The 22534-nt window shown below is 36.1% G+C and overlaps 1 protein-coding gene across 2 annotated transcripts in view; it reads left to right on the forward strand.

Moving 5' to 3' along the window:
* Positions 1 to 21686, forward strand: part of SCAI (suppressor of cancer cell invasion) — a 141496-nt gene extending 119810 nt beyond the window's left edge. The window contains exons 15-18 of one of the 2 annotated variants that reach the window (XM_068552704.1): positions 8083 to 8155; positions 11019 to 11192; positions 11380 to 11480; positions 20564 to 21686. In XM_068552704.1, the coding sequence (XP_068408805.1) occupies positions 8083 to 8155; positions 11019 to 11192; positions 11380 to 11480; positions 20564 to 20710 (495 nt within the window). In that variant the 3' untranslated portion in view covers positions 20711 to 21686. The remainder of the gene's footprint in view (positions 1 to 8082; positions 8156 to 11018; positions 11193 to 11379; positions 11481 to 20563) is intronic. The other variant, XM_068552705.1, reaches the window with a different exon arrangement.
* Positions 21687 to 22534: the final 848 nt, after the last annotated feature.

Genomic DNA, 22534 nt, shown 5'->3' on the forward strand with positions numbered 1-22534 from the left:
ACCACTTGTACCTGGGTCCCAACTCCTGTGATTCTAATTTGCTTGGCCTGGGGTGGGTCTCATGTACCAGCATAATTCCCTTGTGTGGTCAGGGTGAGATCTGCTCAACCAAGTTCCACCAGGAGTTACTAACAACAGCAGTCTCCCACTCTCATGCCCTACCCCTGTTTGCCTCTTCCCAGAGGCTACCATTTACATCTTTTTTAGTTAATTATTTTGGTATTTAAACATTATTTTTCTAAATCACATGCTGGTATTGATATTTCTTGATTCTTCAGTTTTAAGCAGCATGTATTGATATCCCATTATGGAAGAAAAATTTAGCTCTCTTTCCCCTTCCTATCCCCATTTCATATTCATACCTTTTATAAACTTTTATCCACACAATAGACATATCATAATTTTGATTCACTGAATATGTAGTGCTTATATTATTATGACTATACAATGCTTTTAACATCTAAGCCACATAGTAAACTTTTTCTTTTCTATGCAACTTTCTACTTTTCCTGGAGCAAATAATGTTATCTTGCTCCTTGTTTTTTTTTCTGAACTTATCACAAATTCAACCCCAAGCTCCTCACCAATTGCTTAATCTTCTTTCAGGTTGTTCAGATGCATCATTCTCTTAATTTTATCTTTGGGATGAATTCTCTCCCAAAGCCTCTGGACTGGTGCCCTCTACATGTACTGCACAGCTCTCCTCCCCGAATCTCTTTTCATTATTATTCTGGGAATTCTTCATCTCTCTTCTATATTGGAATCCCTGTTTCCTGAATCCTATGTCTTCCTCTTGGACACTGTCATTTACTCTCTCATTTTGGTTTATTCTCTCATTTTACTGTAGCATCTCCAGCAAAATGGAGCTTTCTGAGAAAGGGTGAATATGAGGTAAAATATTTGAAGTCTTGCACTTCTGCAAATGTTTTTGATTTACCATCACACTTAAATGGTGGTTTTGGTATTGATTAGAAATTATTTCCCTTCAAAATTTGGAAGGCATTGTTCCATTGCTTTCTAGCTTCCAGTATTTCTTAAGAGGTACAAAGCATTCTGAGTTCTTTCATGTGACTTGTTTTCAGTCCCTGGAAATATATAGGATTTCTCTTTGTCTCCAGTGTTTTTCAGCTTCTTAACAGAGTGCCCTGGTCTGGGTTTACTTTTAACCATGGTACTTGGCATGTACTTAGTGAGTCCTTTCAATCTGGAAACTCTGCTCATTTTCTTGAGTTGTTTCAGTGGTTTCCTCCCTTCCATTTTCTCTGTTCTTTCTTTGGAGAATTTTTGTCATTCATATATTGGACCTCCTGGTCTAGTCCTCTGATTTTTTTGCCCTTTATTTTCCATCTTCCAGTCTTTTTGCTCTGTAGGAAATTCCCTTGCCTTTATCTTCTAACCCTTTTATTGAGCTTTTCATTTGTTCTCTAGATGTTTCTTTCACAAAGATATAGATGTATCTGTGTGTATGTAAAACATATATACATACACGTATATAATTGGTTTTTATCCTGGTTGAAATATCTTCTCTTCCTTTTGAGAATGTCAATGATCATTTTAAAAATTCTCCCTGCATGGTGTCTCTTTCCTCCATTATGGTTTGTTTCTGGTGTTTTTCCTGAATATGTCATTTTAGAGACTCATAATTTTTCCTTTCTGCTCAGATATAAGAGTGGAAGCTAGCAAAATGGTTGGAATCTCTGAGGTTGTGGGTAGGACTTGTCACAGTGAGCTGCTCAGTGTGGCGATCTAGCTGGGCCATTTAGTTGGGTAATCTCTGATGTCAGTGTCTTTAGGTCTTCGTGGTCTAGTCATATTCACTGGAGCAAGCTCAGCTGTTCTGCCCAGAATGTAAAGGTCTATCAGCATTATGCTATGTTTTTCCTGAAGTCTGTGTGTTTTTGTTTTTGTTTTTTAATATAAATTTATATATTTATTATTTATTTTTGGCTGTGTTGGGTCTTCATTGCTGCATGCGGGCTTTCTCTAGTTGCGGCGAGCAGGGGCTGCTCTTTGTTGAGGTGTGCGGGCTTCTCATTGCCGTGGCTTCTCTTGTTGTGGAGCACAGGCTGTAGACGCTCAGGCTTCAGTAGGTGTGGCGCACGGGCTTAGTTGCTCCACGGCATGTGGGATCTTCCTGGACCAGGGCTCGAACCCTTGTCCCCTGCATTGGCAGGTGGATTCTTAACCACTGCACCACCAGGGAAGTCCCCCGTGTGTGTTTATATCTGCATATACATGTACTTTTATGTACCCAGTGCTTCATACTTAAAAGATTCTCAATAAATATATGTTGAATGGTTAAATGAAGGTAGTCACCATTATCCTTATTTTATAGTTGCGGTAACTGCTCTTGGAGGTTAAGTATCTTGCCTAATTGATTCCAGCAGTCTTTCTCATTCCAAAGCCCAAGCTGTTTCTACATTTAGAAAAAGAGGAGCTTTTTGTGCTAGTCTGAGCCTCATTTCAGAAGAGAGGAATTGAAATGCCGAGATCTGTAACATAACAAGTATGGCTCACATTTTGGCTCTCAAATTTCCATCAGGGAATAGGCTTTATCTGTAGTAATGTAGTACTAGTGGGGTTAAAAAAAACACAAACCTGTCATTTTGGGGAACACTTCTTTGAATTCTGCTTTTTTTTTTTCTTTGTAAGAAGAAAATCCTTTGAGTATTTAATTATTTATGACAGAGGTGGATCCCTGCCAGTAAACATGACTTACACATTTGTCAAAACAGTCATATTTATCTAAACAGCCTTGTCCTAAAGTGTTTGACTGATGACTGTAGGTTGCTGTGGTCTATGAAGGCATTCACCTTCATAACAAGATTACCTAAGAGCTCTTCTGACAGTCAGCCTCACTCACTCCATTTCCTTCTTGCTACTTTGAAAGGCCGTCTCTTTGTTTTTGGCGTTCTGCAGTTATCTAGGTTTTGTTTCTTTATATTTAACCTATTGGGAGTTGCTGGACTTCTTGAATCTGTAGGTTAGAGTTTTTCATTATTGCTGGAAAATTCTCAGCCATTATCTCTTCAAATCTTGGCTGTGCTGCAGATCCTCTCTCATCTCTTTCTGGAACTCTGATTTTACATACATCATTCTCATTGTGTCTTCCATGTCTCTTGACCTCTCTTCTATATTTTCCATCTTTTTGTTTCTCTGGCTGAGATTTGGATAATTTCTTCTGATCTGGCTTTCAGTTCACAAATTCTTTTCTTCAGCTGTGACTAACTCGTTATTAAACCCATTTATTGAGTTTTATATTAGTTGTATTTTTCATTTCAGGAAGTTCTGTTTGGTTCTTTTTCAAATAATTCATTGCCCTTTTTATAGTTCCCTATTTTCTGTTTTCAAGTTTGTTCTTTATTTCTTTAAACTTAATAAGCATACTTACTGTATTATTTATTATCTATCTAGTAATTCTTTCACCTGAAATCTGCTTTTGCTGCTTAAAGACACCCTTTACTGTTTTTGTATCCCTGTATGCTTGATTATCTTTGATTAGATTCTTCTTGTTATCCTTAGATTCTTCTTGTTATCCTTAAAATTATCTGTGGGAAATTCACTGAGTCCTAGAATGATGGTACTTTCATCCAGAGAGGGTCTGCATTTGCTTCTGCTAGACACCTAGAGGCACTGCCATTTGGGGACCATGTGTTTGGGATTGCCTAGGTGGTATGAATCTGGGCTACAAACATGCAAGAGGGCTGCCTTACGGTTACAACCATCAGGACTGTTTGGTTCGTTTGTTTGTTTGCTCTGTCTCTGCTCTGCTCAGCACCAAGATAATTTTCCTGCGGTCCCCCGAGGCATGGTCCTGGGGGGCAGGAAGGTGTGAAATTTGGTTTTGGTTCATCCTTACAGTAAGGGTGTAGCCCTTTGGGATTCCAATTTAGCAGGGCCAGTTTTCTGTTAGACTCCATCTTAGGCAGACCCTGAGCTCTGACTGCTGTCCCCTTCTCTGCATAAGGCCTTTAAAACCTAAATGCAAGTGGCTCGATTGCCTCAGGGCGAAGGAGGCCTGGCGTCAGCTGATTTTCTGTCTCCTCTACTGGTTTTGCCTCATCTCTCTGACCTGTCACTGGAGTGCCCCCGGGCTCCGTCCTTTTTCCTCTTCTTTTCCAGCTACAACAGACTGCCCTTGATGCCCTTACATAATTTCATGACTAATTACTATCTCTATGCTGACGCTTTCCACATTTATATCTCCAGCCCAGACCTTTCTCAGTTACTCCAGACTTGAATATAATCTACCTACTCTACATCTCTATTTGGTGATTCTCATAGAGATTGCAAAGCTAACATGCCCAGGACAGAATTTCTAGACCTCTTCCAGGTCCAGCTTTCCCCATGTCAGTTAATGACTATTGTGCTTTTATAGTTGCCCTAGCCCAAATCCTTAGTTTCATTCTGGACTCTTCTTTCCCTCACACCCACATCCATTTCAGAATGTTTTATTGGTTATAACTAATATATCCAGAATCTTACCACCTCTGCCGCCACCATCCTGGTCCATGCTACCATCATCTCTCCCCTGAATTATTGCAGTAGCTTCCTAACTAGGCTTCCTCCTTCTGCCCTTGCTCTCCTACGGGGTGTGGCTGTAAGTCAGATTATGTCACTTATCTACTCAAAATCTCCGAAGGCTCCTCATCTCACTCAGAGTAAAGGCTTCATGTTTTCTGCCCTCACACGCCTCCTCCCCACCTCAAGTGCATCTCTGATCTTCTCTTGCTGGTCTCCCTTTCACTCAGTTCTCTTCAGCCACACTGACCTTGCTGTTCCTCAAACATACCTGGCAGCCTCCTGCTTAGGATCTTTGTGTTGTGTTCCCCCAACCTTGAATCCTCTTCCAAAGATACCCACACTGTTTTCCAGGTGTTTAATCAGCTGAAGCCTCTTAAGAGAGTTCTCCCTAATTGCCCTATTTAAAATTATATGCCTCCCCAGCACTCTTTATCCACTTTTCTTACTTTATTTTTCTTATAATCATAAGTTAGCTTCTATATAATGCCATGCACTATTCTAACACATTTAATCCTCACAACGCAATGTGTTACTTTTGTTATCCCCATTTTACTGATAAAACCAAGGCACAAGGTGGCTGATTTGGGATTTAAATACAGTCTGATTATAAACCTTTCTGTGCTGCTAACTACTCTATTCTGTCTTTCCATATGTAGCACTTGTCAGCTTCTGTAATATTATATAACTTCTTTACTTTGTTTACTGTGGGTCTCTACCTGCCACCTCCACCCCCATCTAAATGTCAGCTCCAGGAAGACAGGTTTAGTTTTTTTTAAAATCTGTTTTTATTTTTTTTCTTAACTACAGTATCCCTAGCACCTAGAACAGTGTCTAGTTTGTAGGTTCGATGAATATCTGTTGAAGAAAGATTTATTTATTTATTTATTTATTTTTGGCTGCATTGGGTCTTCGTTGCTGCACGTGGGCTTTCTCTAGTTGTGGTGAGCAGGGGCTACTTTTTGTTGAGGTACATGGGCTTCTCATTGTGGTGGCTTCTTTTGTTGTGGAGCACGGGCTCTAGGCATGCGGGCTTCAGTAGTTGTGGCGTGCGGGCTCAGTAGTTGTGGCTTACGGGCTCTAGAGCACAGGCTCAGTAATTATGGCACATGAGCTTAGTTGCTCCACGGCATGAGGGATCTTCCCGGACCAGGGATCGAACCCGTGTCCCCTGCATTGGCAAGCGGATTTTTAGCCACTGTGCCACCAGGGAAGTCCCTAAAGCTGTAAGATGTTTTAAAGTCTCAGTTAAATGGATAATTTCCTGGGAAAAAAATATCTAATGACTACAAGAAGGGAAATCTGAAAGCCCAGTCACAGGGTATGAAATAGTATGAGGGAAGTGATCAAAGTTATCTCCTTTTTCTCCATAAAAATAGGCTCTAGGGCTTCCCTGGTGGCGCAGCGGTTGAGGGTCTGCCTGCCAATGCAGGGGACACGGGTTTGAGCCCTGGTCTGGGAAGATCCCACATGCCACGGAGCAACTAGGCCCGTGAGCCACAACTACTGAGCCTGTGCGTCTGGAGCCTGTGCTCCGCAACAAGAGAGGCCACGATAGTGAGAGGCCCGTGCACCGAGATGAAGAGTGGCCCCCGCTTGCCGCAGCTAGAGGAAGCCCTCGCACAGAAACAAACACCCAACACAGCCAAAAATAAATAAATAAATTAATTAATTATTTTAAAAGAATTTAAAAAAAAAAGGCTCTAGCCATTTTGAGTTCACCAATAAATTCTTTTAAACTTCTATAATCTGCACAATTTCAAAGCAATGGAAAATATCAGAAATATCCAATTCATTCTATAACAGGCCACAAGACATTTATATGACCTTGAGTATTTCCTTGGTCTTTTCTGAGACTCTTTTTCCTTCTCTGTAATAATTTTATAGGATTGTTAAGATTATGGGTTAGGAGCTAAGAATCCTAGGATAGTCCCTGGAAAATAGTTAGCACTCAGTAAATGTTAGGAATCATTATGATAATGATACTATTTCAAGACAAAAATAGCACATACAAAAAACTCTATCCCAGATTAGTTTATAATTATAGATTAGAAAATTTTAAATAAAATGCTAATAAATAGACCTACTAATAGAATAATCTATCTGAATAATGCATGAAGGTTCCATATATGAAAATCAATCAATAGTGTATTCCCTGTTACCTTTCACCCATTTTTCTATTAGGACAGTGGTCTTTTTCTTATGGATTTGTAAAAGCTCTTTCTATATTAAGGAGATTAATCCTTTGTAATGTGAGTTGCAGATATTTTTCCCCAATTCATCATCTAGCTTTTGATTTAGTTCATGCTGTATTTTTGATTTTTGTAACTGGGTTTATTAATCTTAATTATAATAGTTTAGGAAGATCTTCTAGATGACAAAAATAACCCTTATTTTCTTTCAGCACTGTTATTGTTTAATTTTTTTTTACATTTAAATCAGATATATTTGAAATTCATCCTAGGTTTTGGTATGAAGTATGGAGCCAACTTTTTTTCTAGATAGCTATCAGTTTTTCCTACCAATTCCAACCATCATCTTTATCATATATCCTTAAGCCCTGTCTATTTTGGGGTCTAATTCTAGACTCTTCGTTTTCTTGCATTGGTTTTCTGCCTCCTCGTATGCTGTGGCACATATTTCTAATTACTGAGGCTTTGAAGTATGTTTTGGTATCTGAAAAGTCTAGTTCCCCCTCTTTGCTCTTCTTTTTCAGAGTTTTCCTGGCTAATATACCTTATCTGTATGCTCTTTAGAATTTCTTTCAGTTGCAGGGGAAAAAAATCCATGGCCATTTTTGTTGAGGTTGGTTTAAATTTTAATAAATTATTGAAATGACATCTTTAGAATGGGTTCCCCTCTAAGAACACAGTATATCTTTCCATTTGTTCAAGTCTTCATTTTTATCATTCAGGAGTATTTTTTAGTTATTTTTGTTTTTTTCACTTCTTATTAAGTTTACTCCTAGGAGTTTTCTTTCTTGTTTTACCAAACAGTCTATGATTTTACTTCCCATGTAGATCTGCCTTTAGGGAAAGGATATTCTTAATCATGCAAAGAGTAGTGAGTGTCAGTTTAATTCTCACCATAAATTAACACATTCACATTCTGGTTTTATACATCATTCTGTATGAGCAATTAATATGATTCACAATGAGAGATGAATCCAGTCTTCACATACCAGTAAGTCAGGTTTTAGAGCCTGTGAGGCTGAGAGCCAGATCATAGGTCTTGGCAAATTTACCCTTGTAAATATTAGTGTATGTTGCCCAATGCAGCAGCCTCTTGATAAACAGCCAGATACCCTCTCCCTGTGACACTTCAACCATGTGTGTGCCTTTACTTTAAAAATCAATAGCTCACTTAATAAACTTCACCACTTTAAGAAAACCTGTTATGCACGTTAGTTAAACTTGAATGACAGTCTCTTCAGCTGTTACTGATGTTTCTGCATCTGTTTATAAGTAAAAGGACCCAATCTATACACTAATGATATGCTTTGGAAAATTACTATCATTGGTCAAATCTTTAATGAAAGTTTTAAATTCTTATATATTACAGAATTTCACAAACTTATTTGGACAGCCACTAGTCTGCTTGCTTTCTCCTACAGCATATCCAAAAGCTTTACAAGGTATGTTCTGTCATTCCCTGTTGTATCCGTAGGTTGCAAATAAACTTACGTCTACATTTTGAATAATACTGCTCTGATCTTTGTCTCCCCCACCTATAGTGGTCAATTGTGGATTTATAGTGTTTAATGTGGCAAGTGTCAGTCTGAAATAAACCCCGAAGTCTTGCCAACAACCAGAATTCTTTAATGGGCTACTGTTAGGCCTTGAGATAATTCTAAAAGAAATGATAAATCATCCCTGAGAAAAGAGTGGTTTTGGTCCCTTGCTACTGGGGAGCTCATGATTTGTGAATTTTAAAATTTGTGTTGCAGGTGTGCTGGTCGTCATCCATATAGCATGACTTCCTCCAGCTCTGGCTACGTATTTTAAGTATCTTTTAAGACCGTGAGATTTCTGGTCTAGAACACTTCTCAATCTATGCCTAAGTGTTAGAATAACCTAACTGGCACAACTTAAAGGGTGTCTTTTATTCACATTTTTACCTCGCATTTTTAAAATAAAAGAACCTCTTCTCAGGGTGCCAGAGAGACAGGTCAGTGTTTTGCCTTTTCTCAGGTGACTGAGAAATGAAAACCTTTTTGTCTTTAATAATTTGTCCTCAGTAAGCAACACATAAAATCTAATCTAATTCCCAGTCATTAAGCTAGGTAAAATACTAAACAAACCTTAATCCTGTTTTAGCAGTACTTGTCACTGTTTCACTATCTCCCTAACTGTGAATAGTGCTGATGTCTCTCTGTGGGAGATGGCATTTTACTGCTACTTCCCAGCCAGAAGTCCTGTCTGCTGACATAGTTTGACACAGGAAGTGATGGTCAGCATTTGAATGCCCGAGAGAAGCTGGAGACTTTTCACCGTTGTTTTAAGGTAAGTTCTGCTATTTAACAGGGAAAAACATGTAGAAATACTAAGTTCATGTATCTAAAAGGCAAATCACTAAAGGATAGAACTTACCTTCAAACAACGGTAAAGCTCTCCTGCTTTGAGGACTTTGTTAACCTGTTTCTTATCATTTTTGGAGAAATGTAACCCCTTCCAATTGTGAGTACTTTTTGCTATCAAATTTTCCTATCAAGATGCAGCTTTATTTTAAATTGCATGAACCTAATGGGTTAATACCACAATTATTTAATCTGAAAGGTTTTATTGTGAAGAGGGTAAAAACACAGACTCCGGAGGCAAACTGATTGTGTTTGAATCCCAGCTCAGCCACTTACCAGCTATGTGACCTTGGGAAGTTACTTAGCCATTCTGTGCCTCAGTTTCTTTCCTATCAAATGGAGATAATAATAGTACCTACCTCATTAAATAATTCTGGGTACACAGTAAGTATTCAATATGTGCTAGCTATTGTTATTATTAATATGATTAATTGAAATATATGTCCTTAACATTTCTTAGTCCAGTATCCTATTTTTTGTGCTGTAAAACTTAGACCTCTAATCCCTTAAATGTGTCCCATCTGGACACAAAACTAGCAGATACCTAAGTATTTGGAATGTCAAATTACGTCCCTGCACCTCTGGTATCTGAAGTCTACAGTTCTCTCTTTAACCAAGAGTCACTTCATTCATTCAGCAAACATTTATTCCACATTTATTTATCAGGTGCTGTGCTAGGTAGAAGATATAGACAACTGAACGGGCAATTACTGTAGGTGCTCTGAGGGTTTCACGGGAGGAAGCACATGTAAGGTGAACTCCTGACCAGCCCTTGAGGGTTAAGAAAGTGGATGAAATGATGTCTAAAGTTGAGTTGAAGGATACGTAGAATTAGATGGGGGTGGGAAATGATTGAATGAGAGTGTTCTAGCAGAGAAAAAGCATGAGAGCATGTGAAGAATGAATTGGGGAGGAGCTTTGATGGAAGTGGGGAGATGATGTTGGCCAGAGTGAGGACAGTGGCTGGTTAGCTGGAGATAATAATCCTGGAGAACCAGTAGGACTTGATGATGGACTGGATGAGAGGGAATCGGAGAGGAAGGAAGCAGGGATGGACGGCCAGGTGTCTGGCTGAGGTGCTGGTAGAAATGATAATCCTGGATAAGAAGCAGATCTGTAGGAAACAACAGGGGAAAGAATCTACTGACAAGTTTTGATATGTTGAGTTTGAGGTTACCTTTGAGAGTTAAGTTGAGTATAGTAGTCTGGAGCTCCTCTGTCCAATAGAAATATAATGGGAGTCACACATGTGATTTTAAGTTTTCTAGTAGCCACACTTTTTTTTTTTAAGGTAGAAACAAACAGGTGAAATGAATGTTAATGAGACATTTATATTTTATAATTCACAGTGTGTCTCAATTTGGACTCATCATTTTGAAGTGTCCGGTGGCTACTGTAGGACAGCGCCGTTCTGGACCTAAGGAGCTTATTTAGGCTGCAGATTGGGAACTGGGAATTAGTATGCATATAAATGATAACTGAAATTTATGCATAGGTGAGATCAGCAATCAGAAAGAAAATACTGATATTTAAGGGATAGGAAGAGAAAGAGCAACTAACAAAGGAGAATGAAAGAGATTGGCAGTTCTGGTGCTTCTCAGAGGGTTCCATTAGGAGCTGCCCATGATCCAGCACTTGCCATATTTGCATGGAAGTTGTTAGTTGCAGGGGAAAAAAAAGCAAAGGAATATGTTCATTTTCCATTCCTCTTAAGTTTACGAGGCTCTATCTTAAGTTTTTTTCAGCAGAAAGCAATGTACCTGGGATATGTTTTTGTAGTTCCAAGCCAAATGTACTTTGTTGAATTATACTTTAATGATACAGCTTTAATTTTATACATTGTCAGTATATTAAAATGTTCCTCAAATGCCTCTCTTTTGCAAAACTGTTGTCTATATATATAACATGTTTGTTATTACAGATCAGTCTCAACGAGGTAGCCTGTTCACTCTCTTTTTGAACAATCCTCTAATGGCCTTCCTATTTGTCTCTGGATTGTCAAGCATGCGTAGAGGCCTATGGGAAAAGTGTCAAGAATATCTTCGAAAAATCAACCGCGATATTGCCCAGCTACTGACCCATTCACGTTCAATAGGTACCCTACTAATCTAACTGCACACTTAACAGAATGTACTATAATGGTTTAAAATTGTTTAAATTGTTTGAATTTGTAAAGGTATTTGTTGAAGGCAGTTGAGAAGGTTTTCCTGAACATTTCTTCCCTTTTGAAATGTATTTTCCACTTAAGTATCCTTTTACTGTCACTTTTCTCCTCTTTGCAGATCAGGCATTTCTCCAGTTCTTTGGAGATGAATTTCTTCGCTTGCTTCTCACAAGATTTATCTTTTGTTCAGCCACCATGAGGATGCACAAGATTTTTCGGGTAGGCAAAGAATATCATTAAAGATCAATTTTGCCATTTTAGGTATTTAAGAGTCATATATTATATTTCACTTGTATTAAATAAACTTTGACTAGATCCAATATAATATTCACACATTAATATGTAAGGTATAAAGATGAACAATCTAAGGCACATCTGAGTAGCTACCACCCAGTTTAAGAAGCAGAAAGTTTTCATTGCCTTTGAGGCCCCTCTGTGGGTCCTCCTGATCCTGTCTCCCCTCTCAAATGAAACTAAAACCCTGAATTTTACAACTGTCATTTGCTTTTCTTTATAGTTTTGTCACATGTTTTTGTGTTCCTACACAACATGTTCATGGATCCATATTGTATGTATTCTTCTACATCTTGCTTTTTGACTCACTGTTACGTTCCTGAGATTGAGCCATGTTGATGACTGACTGTAGCTTTCATTCATCCGTTTTCACTGCTATATAGGATTCAATTGTTTGACTGTACATCCCAAATTACTCATTATCTACTGATAATGGCCATTTGGGTTGTTTCTGGTTTGTTATTATTATAAACGATGCCACTGTGAAATCTTCCATCAGTTACCTGGCACACGTGTATAAGATTTTCTCTGCAGAACATACTAGTAGTGGACTGCAGAGTCAGACACTATAGATGTATTCAGCCTTACTAGTTAAAGCTCTGGTTATACCAGTTTACGCTTGCAGTAGCTGTGTGTAAGAGTTGCTATTGGTCTAATCCTTGCCAACACTTGTTGCTGTCATTCTTTGTGTTTCATGTGGATCTGGTGGATGTAAGTAGTAGCTCGTTGTGGTTTCAAATGTCATTTCTGGGATTACTCTTGAGGTTGAACAACTTTTCATATGTGTTACTCTGTGTTCTTCTTTATGAAGAGTGTGTTCAAGTCTTTGGTCTGTTTTGCTCTAAGTAGTTTGTTTCTTTCTGTGTATTCATGTAACTATGTAACACTCTTCAGTGAGGTTTTAAAAAATTTAGCCATTTTTCACTTCTTATAAGTAACATTTGGTTCTTTTTCAAATACGCTTAAATATTTTCAAAAGTCTTTTGCCATTTTTAGTTTTAAAATATGATATTTTTTCCATTTTATGATCATAATTTTAAAGTGTGAAAGAGTTGTGCAGTGAATACCCATATACACGCTAGCTGGATTCTGCAGTTAACATTTTGGTATATTTGCTTTCTCACATATTTGTCCATTTATCCATCTCTCTTTTTTCAATCATCAGTTCATCTCAGTTGTTGATGCATTTTGAAGTAAACTGTGGACTTCACCCCTCAACACTTCATCATGCATATAAATAACTGAAATTTATATTTATTTACTTACTTCTTTTTTTTAATGTAAAGCTTACATACAGTGAAATGCACAGAACTGAAGTGTACCACTAGATGAGTTTTGACAAATACGTACTCCTTTGTAACTCAAACCCCAATCAAGTAATACAACATAGCATCATTCCAGAAAATTTTCTCCACACCCCTTTCCAGTCAGTCCACTACCCATTATCCCAGAGACAATGCTTTTTTTATTATTTTCACTACAGATTAATGTCACCTATTCATGAACTTGAATTATACAGTGTAAACCTTATTTGATCAAGCATATTCTTAAGATTCATCTGTGTTGTTTCATGTAGAAGTAACTCATTCCTTTTGAGTAGTTCCATTTTCTGAATATATCACAGTTTATTTAGGCCTTCTCTTTTTTTTTGGCTTCGTCAGGTCTTAGTTGTGGCATGCGGGACCTTCGTTGAGGTGTGTGGGATCTTTTGTTGTGGCTCACAGGCTTCTCTCTGGTTGTGGCACGTGGGCTTCTCTCTAGTTGTGGTGCACGGGCTCCAGAGTGCATGGGCTCTGTAGTTTGCGGCGCGAGAGCTCTCTCATTGAGCCCCACAGGCTCAGTAGTTGTGGCGCGTGGGCTTATTTGCCCCACAGCATGTGGGATCTTAGTTCCCCAACCAGGGATCGAACCCATGTCCCCTGCATCAGAAAGTGGATTCTTTACCACTGGACCATGAGGGAAGTCCCCTAGGCCTTCTCTTTTTGATGAACACTTGGGCAGTTTTAAACTTTTGACTATTATAGATAAAGTGACCATGAACATTCCTATACAAGTCTTTTCCAAAGACTTAACGTTTTGAATTTTCTTGGTCATAGAGTAGGTATGTTTTTAGTTTTATAAGAAACTGCCAGACTTTTTCTCGAAGTAGTTGTGTCATTTTCTGTTCCCAGCAACTGCATGTGAAAGTTGCTCTACATCCTTGCCAACACATAGTGTTGTCAGTCTTAAATTTTAACCAGTCTGTTGGATTTATAGTGGTATCTCTTTGTATTGGTTGGCCAAAAAGTTCATTCGAACCTTTTGGCCAACCCATAGTTTCAATTTGCATTTCACTGATGAATGAGGATATTGGACATCTTTTCATGTGCTTGTTAGCTGCATTTTATCCCATTCTGTTGGCTTGCCTTTTCGTTTTCTTAACAGTGGCTTTTGAAGACTAAACTTTTAAAATTTTGATGAAGTTTGAACTAATCAATTTTTTTTTCTTTTGTGGTGTGTTTTATCTAAGAAATCTCTGCCTATCCCAAAGTCACAAAGATTTTCTCCTATGTTTTCTTCTAGGAGTTTATAGTCTTAGCTTTTACATTTAGTTCTATGATATGAGTTAACTTTTGTTTACAGTGTGAAGTAAGGGTTAAAATTTCTTTTCAGTATGGGTATGAAATTGTTCTAGGATCTCTTGCAGAAAAGATTATCCTTTTTTCATTGAGTTACTTTTGTTATTTTTTGAAAATCAGTCAACCATATATGTATAGGGATATTTCTAGACTCTAAATTCTGTTCCATTGACTGATAACATTTTTCTCTAATATACTGCTGCCGTGATAATTGTAGGTTTATAATAAGTCTTGAAATCCTTGTAGTGTGAGCCCCCCCTGCCACTGCCAAAATGTTTTACGTGTTTTAATAGTTTTAGATCCTTTGCATATCAATGTGAATTTTATATTTTGATTGGGATTGCATTTAAATCTATATAATCAATCTGTGGAGAGTTGTATTTTAATAATATTGAGTCTTCCAATGAATTAATATGGTATATCTTCCCATTTATTTAGGTCTTCTTTAGTTTCTCTCACCAATATTTTGTGGTTCTCATCATACAGGTCTTACATGTGTCTTATTAAATTTATTCCAAAGTATTTCAAGTTTTGATGATTTGTAAAAAGAATTATATTTTTTATTTCATTTTCCAATTATTTGTTGCTGATACATAGAAACAAATGTTTTTATGTATTATCAGCAAATAATGTTTTCTAAATTAACCTGGGGGACTTCCCTGGTGGTCCAGTGGTTAGGACTTCGCATTCCAATGCAGGGGGTGCAGGTTCGATCCTGGTCAGGGAGCTAAGATCCCACATGCCTCGCGGCCAAAAAGCAAAACATAGAACAGAAGCAATATTGTAACAAATTCAATAAAGACTTTAAAAATGGTCCACATCAAAAAAATCTTAAAAAAAAAAATAATAAATTAACCTGTATCCTGCAGTCTTGCTAAATTGAAGTATTTGCTTTGTTACCTTTCTGTGTATTCCTTAAGGTTTTCTATTTACATGATCATGTCATCTTCAGACAAAGGCAGTTTTACGTCTTCCTTTCCAATCTGTATGCCTTTTATTTTGTGTATGTGTGTGCTTTTTTCAGGGCTAGGTCTTAGCAAAATGGTGAATAGAAGTAATGAGAATGAATATCCTTGCCTTGTTCCTGGTTTTAAGGGAAAAATTAATCATTTACCATAAATTATAATGTTAATTGTTAGTTTTTCATACACACCCTTTTTCAGGTTGACTGAGCTCCTTTCTATTCCTATTGCTGAGAGTTTTTATCAGGAATGGGTATAAAAGATTGTCAAATACTTTTTTTCTGCATTAATTGATCCTGATATATATTAATTCTGTTAACATGGTGAATAGCATTGACTGATTTTCTATTAGTAAGTCAACCTTGTATATCTGGGCTAAACACATTTTGTGGTCGTGTATTATCCTTTTGCATTGTTGGATTCATTTTGCTAGTATTTCCTTTTGGATTTTTGTATCTGTTTTTATGAATGATTATAGTATTTAATTTTTTCTTGTGATGTCTTCATGTGGTTTTGTTATCAGGTTAGTGCTGACTTCATAAATTGAGTTGGGGTGTGTTTCATTCTCTTGTATTTCTTAAAGAGTTTATTTTCAATTGGCATTATTTCTTCCTTGAATGATTGGTAGAATTCATCAGTGAAGCCATCTGGACCTGGAGTTTTCCTTTTGGGGATGTTTCAAATTATGAATTCAGTTTCAAAGGCTATTCATGTTTTCTATTTTGTTCTTAGCTTTAATCACTTGTGTCTTGCAAGTCATTTTCTAATTTATTGCCAAAAAATTGTTGATAATATTCCTTTATCCTTTTAGTCTCTGTAGACTCTCTAGTGATCTTTCATGACTCATATTGGTAATGTTTCCTGTCTTTTTTTTTCCAGTCTAGCTAAAGGTTTGTTAATTTTAATGATCTTTCCAAATAAACAGCTTTTACTTTCATTGATTTTTTTTTTTACTGCTGTTTTTCTCTTTCCTACTTAATTTATTTCCATTCATACTTTATTATTTTTCTTCTTTTTAATTACTTTTATTTTAATTTGCTCTTTTAATTTCTATGTTTTAAAGCTTAGATTGAAAACCTTTTTTCTCTTCTAGTACAAGCACCTACCCTTTAAGCTTAACTGCTTTAGTTATATGATTTAGTTATATGATTTCAATACTTTTAACTTTATTGAGACTTGTTTTATGACCCAGCATGTGAATTATCTTGGTGAAGATTCTTTCTGCACTTGAAAAGACTATGTATTAGATGCTATTCTAATATATGCTATTAGATGTATGCTTCTGCTATTATTAGATGGAGTGATGTATAAATGTCAATTCAGCTTGATGTTCCAAGTATATTAAATAGCGTTCTTCAAGTCTTCCATATTCTTAACTGATTTTCTGTCTCCTTATTCTATCCCTGATAGAGAAGTATCTAAACCTCTAATTATACTTGTGAATTGGTTAGTTTCTCATTTTGGTGCTGTTTTTTCATTGTTCATTTTGAAGCTGTTATTGAGTTTGTACATACTTAGAGTTGTTATGTCTTGTTGAAATTACCCATTCATCATTATGAACTGTCTTTATGTGTGGCAGTATTCCTTGATCTGCAGTCTAGTTTGTGCAATATTAATATAACTATACCACTTTTCTTCTGGTTTGTGTTTGTATGGCAAATCTTGTTTTATTCTTTTACTTTTAACCTATATCTGTCTTAATATTTAAAGTGGAATTCTTTTCAACAACATTAGGTCCTGCTTTTTTATCTAGTTTGACCATCTCTACCTTTTACTTGACATTTGTAGTTTTAAATTACATTTAAATTAAGTATAATTCTTAATATAGTTTGAGTTAAATATACTATTATTTGTTTTCTATTTGTCCTGGCTGCAGTTTGTACCCTTTTTCTTTCTCTCCTGCCTTCATTTTCATTCAACTTAATTGAGGTTTTGTTTTGTTTTAGAATTTTATTTTAATAACACTGTAGATTTATGCTGTATCTCTTGTTTTGCTTTTTTAATGTCACTTCACATTTAATGTAATTATCTTACAATAGTATTCTTCCATTTTTCTCCCTCCCGGTCTCTACTATTATTGTCATTTGACTTTTGAGTATGATATATACTATTTGATACTTTGTGGTTATCATAGCATTAAACAGTCAATTATCTTTTTTTTTTTTTTTTTTGCCACACCATGCAGCATGTGGGATCTTAGCTCCCTGACCAGGGATCGAACCCGCACACCCTGCAGTGGAAGTGTGGAGTCTTAACCACTGGACCGCCAGGGGAATTCCTAAAAAAATTTTAATGAGGAGGAAAAAGCTTATATATTTATTATTTCTGGCACTCTTGATTTCTTTCTTTAGATTTAATTTTCCATCTGGTATCATTTTTCTTACCACAGAATTTCCTTTTTCATTTCTTATAGTGCAAATCTGGTGGTGATTAGTTCTCTCATTGCTTATTTATCTGAAACAGTATTTATTTCACTCTGGTGTTTTGTGAACCATGGGTTATTTAGAAATATGTTATTTAGTGTTTAAATTTTGGGAATTTTCAAGATATCTTACTGATTTCTAATTTAATTCCTTTGTGGTCAAATAGTATGCTTTGTATGGTTTGAGTCCTTTTAATTTATTGAGACTTGCTTTATTGTCTAGAATGTGGTCTATAATGGTAAATGTTCTAGGGACACTTGAAATGAATGTATCAATATATGCTGCCACTGTTGAATGAAGGGTTCTATAAATGTCTGTTAGATCTCCTTGGTTTATAATGTTGTTCAACTTCTTTATAGCCTTACTGATTTTCTGAATAATTGTTCTATTATTACAATGTGTAATGTGTGTTTTCCTCTGGCTGTTTTTAAGATTTTCTCTTTACATTGGTTTCCTACAATTTGTTTATGATGTACTACCTTGATATGCTTTTCTTTGTTGCTTTCTTCCTGCTTGGGGTTTATTGAGCATCTTGGAGCTATCTAAATATCAAGATATTTAAGATATTTTAGAATACTTTTGGCCATTATTTCTTCAAACATTTCTCTACTTCTCCCTTTCTCTTTCTGGAGCATCAATTACATATATGTTAAACAACCTAATATTGTCCTACAGGTCACTGATTTGCTTTTTTTTTTTTTTAAGTGAAAAAAGGTTTATTTACATGCTCTTCATTTTTTAAAATGTCTGTTTTCTCTCTGTGTTTCAGTTTCTGTTGTCTTCAACTTTACTGATGTTTTCTTTTGCAGTGTCTAATGTGCTCTTAATCCTATATCCATTTAGTTTTTCATTTCAGGGATTACATTTTTCTCACCTCTAGAAGTTCTTTTTGGTTCTTATAACATTTTCCATTTTTCTCCTCATTTTATATTTATGTTTTCTTTTGTGTTCTTGAATGAATAATAATAGCTAAAGTCTTTACCTACTAATACTGTATTCTCTATCATTTATAGGTTTGTTTTTATTGGTTTTTTCTACTGGTTAGGGGTCTCATATTTCTAATTCTTTGTATGTTTAGTAATTTTCTGTTAAACTGTGAGCATTATGAATTTTCTGATGTTGAATTCTGTATTTTGTTGTCTTTAAAGAGTGTTGGGCTTTGTTCTGGCAGGAGTTAAATTACTTGAACATCTTTTTGACCTTTCCCTGGCTTGTTTTTAAGCTTTTTAAGGGCAGATTTATTACAGCAGCATTAACATACAGAGGTAGATTTATTTCAGCCTAGTACTAAGAAGCATGATTTCTCTGGGGTCTCTTTTATATGTCCACTGTTTCAACACATATTCTCCACCCTTGGGGTGTTTGGTCGGAATTCAAACATGTCCCAGCCCTGTGTGAGCTGAGAGAATTGTTCAGATTACAGTAGCCCCCCAGCAGTTCCTGGTTTTTTGTTTTTTTCTTTTTTTAGGGTTTTTGAGCTTTTCATTATTGTCACTCCTCATAGTATTTAGTGTGGTAAAACGAAAATTTGGTCTCTGTAATATGTAATTACTGAGGCCTACAGGCACAAGAGAGATAGGAATGACCTTTGAATATATGGACCGTCATGTTAGATGTATAGAAAAGTGGTAATTTATTTTTTCAGTAAATTTTAAGTATGTGGCAAAATTGTAGTCTATAGAAAGTACCAAATGAAGAAGAATTTCCAAATGAGAATCACTTTATTCTTGAAATTGTCTTCTTCTTTTGCTTCCATGTGATTACAAAAACTATTTTCTTTTTTCTTTTATTAGTCCTTTTCTGTCCTTTTTTTGTTTTTTCCCCTGATCTTTCATCTCTCTTTCTAGGGACTCTTTTTTTCACTCTCTTTGCTAATATGCTTAGAAACCTCATCCATTTTCACGGCTTTTAATATTTATCTTCATGTAGATTGTATCAGTGTATATATTATATATGTATATAGTATATAGTATGACATAAACTGCTCAAACCTGTCTTCTTCTTTTTTAAAAAATTTATTTATTTTTTGGCTGCATTGGGTCTTCGTTGCTGTGCATGGGCTTTCTCTAGTTGCGGTGAGCGGGGACTACTCTTCATTGCGGTGTGCGGGCTTCTCATTGCGGTGGCTTCTCTTGTTGCAGAGCACGGGCTCTAGGCGCACGGGCTTCAGTAGTTGTGGCTCGCGGGCTCTAGAGCACAGGCTCAGTAGTTGTGGCGCATGGGCTTAGTTGCTCCGCGACATGTGGGATCTTCCCGGACCAGGGCTTGAACCCGTGTCCCTTGCATTGGCAGGTGGATTCTTAACCACTCTGCCACCAGGGAAGCCCTCAAACCTGTCTTCTGAGATACGGTCCTGAATTTTCAAATTCTGGTGGACGGGCTGTCCTCTTTGTATAGCCCATTACATTAAATAAAATATACCTGAAACCTGAAGCTTTATACTATCCCCAAACTATCTCCTCCTTTACATCTCTTTTTCTCTGAGTAGCTCTCAACTCTTCTTTCAAGTCATCCATTCCTGAAATCTTAGTCATTTTTGACACCTCCTTCTCCTATAATTAATTGCCCAGGCCCATTAGTTTGACCTTTTCAGCGTTTCCCATGTCTTTTCTCTCATTTCAATTTCTACTGAAACATGTATTTATTTATTCATTAACAAATACTTGTTGAAATTCTGTGTATTTTAGGATTTTCCCCCCAGCAAGTAGGAATTATATGGTTTCCACAATATAGCATAGTTCCCAGAAATGATAGGCCCCAGTAAATGTTCATGAAATAACTCACTAAATGAATATATTGGGTTGAACCATATGAACTTATCATTTTTTGGGTCAAAATGGTCAAATGTCGGCAATTTCGTATGTTCAACAAATATATTACCAATAGGAAGGAGAATGTGCATATTAAGTTACTTCTTAATACTGTTCATATTAACAGTAATATTAATGTGTATAATTTTCTTTCCTTAAACTATAAAATTGACTTTTCTCTTCTTTGTTTACCAGGAAACACGAAATTATCCAGAATCATATCCACAACTGCCAAGGGATGAAACAGTGGAGAACCCTCACCTCCAGAAGCACATTTTGGAATTAGCATCCATTCTGGATGTGCGAAACGTGTTCCTTGAGAATACCATAGACGACTATTAAAACAAAAATCCTCTGTTGAAACAAGTTTTCATTTGCCACAGATTTTAAATGGTGCAGTTTTCTAATGTGATGACAGACACATAGTGGTGTTATTTAGCTTTTATTTTTCAATTTAGGACCACCATTTTAAAAACAAGCTGAAAAAAATTGTTCAAACTTTTAGGGTAACTGTTTTAAAATACAGTATTTCAGGTCTTTTAAAAACTCGATTAATCTTGGAATTTTTATTTTTTGGTTTTGAGGTACGGATACTTACCTCTAACATCTGATCCTACACTCATATAGTCACTATTCTCACCCTGAGAAGAGTAAATCATTTATTTTTGTATAATGAGGAAAACCCAACTCTTATACTTGGACCTTAAATGTGTGGATTTGGAAAATATGTAATTGTTCACAAATATGAAACTAGCCAGCATGGACTACTAAGAATCAAGAACAGAGCCCTTCCATAATATTTCTTTTCATTCCAAGTTAGTAGATAGAAAAATATGTGATTCTTTGAAGCCTAATCAAGATAGTTCTTAAAAGCATTTAATTCGTTTAAATGCTGTCAAAATTTCAGTAACTGTATAGGATTGATTTGCATCTGAAAAGCTGAATCTTTAATTGGGGTCTTGAGACGATACATATCGTTTGGAATGTGTGAGTCCCGTGTTATCATAAGACATGTTTGCATATTTTGTTTTCTTTGTAGTCTTTGAATGCTGGAAGTGAAAAACAATAACTTTTAAATCTTTCAGTCAAAAAATCAGATTGTCGTTTTCATAATACAGTGTTTCCATAGGAATTCCATTTAAACTTTTATTAATTAATGAGATCAAGTTTAAAGACTGTCTAGGTTGAGGTCTGTGGTATACAGTAGAGAGTTTGTAATCTTTTTGCCTAGTTCAGATTTATGAAACTTCAGAGTAGTTACTAATTTTAGTTGAGGGTAACTGAATTGTTATATAATTAAAATGGAAGTTGCTTTTGCATTGACAATTTGGAAATTAGGTTTTTAAAAACTCCTTATATTTACAACTTTATATTTCATGCACAAGTTTTTTATTATTTTATATAGGACCCAGTGTATTATATAAAGAGTTTTGTGTTTTTTCTTCCCTTTCATCCCCTTCATAATTTTACAGGCACTAGCTATGATTTCTTTCCCCTCTTTTGACTCCCCAGCATTCAAGTTCAGAAATCTATGAATCAAAAGCCCTTCTACCTAATTTTCTGTACAGGCTCACAACTCTACCTCTGGCAGTCCCAGGGGAAATGAGGTGTTTGCTTTTGGTGCCTCTTTCCTGTGTCCCTAGGGAATTTTTACTGTAATATTTTTCACTTGGTTTTTATTTCTAACATACAGAATTATTTTGGTCTAAGTTATTCATAATACGTGTTCCAATTTGTTGGTTTTTCATCTGAAGTCTTGACGTTATTGTTTTTGGGTTTGGGAGCCTTTGTGGGTTTTTTAATTAATTTTTTAAAAGTCATTTTTGTTTGTTCTTTTAAACATTATTTCAGAAGGCTTTGGAAAAGTTACCCTGGAGAGAGATTTCCTTTGCTAGTGGGTTTTCATTATCAGATAAAGACTGCTTTCCTTTTTTTTTTCCCCCAGTACCTTAATAAACTTCATAGCTTTCCTTTCATAACAGTGTTCACCTGAACTACAGCAATAGACTGTCCTTAGTTATCTGACCTCTTGTTTCAATTCCCCTGAAGTTCTGTGCCAGTAAGATTCCTAGCAACACATATTCTCCTGTTCTCTGATGCTTAAAATAATATTTATCATCCTGAGCTTTATCCTCACTTGATTAACATAAAGAACACTGGTTTGAG

This window comes from Eschrichtius robustus, chromosome 10 (genome assembly GCF_028021215.1).
Source record: "Eschrichtius robustus isolate mEscRob2 chromosome 10, mEscRob2.pri, whole genome shotgun sequence".
Classification (NCBI taxonomy): Eukaryota; Metazoa; Chordata; class Mammalia; order Artiodactyla; family Eschrichtiidae; genus Eschrichtius; species Eschrichtius robustus.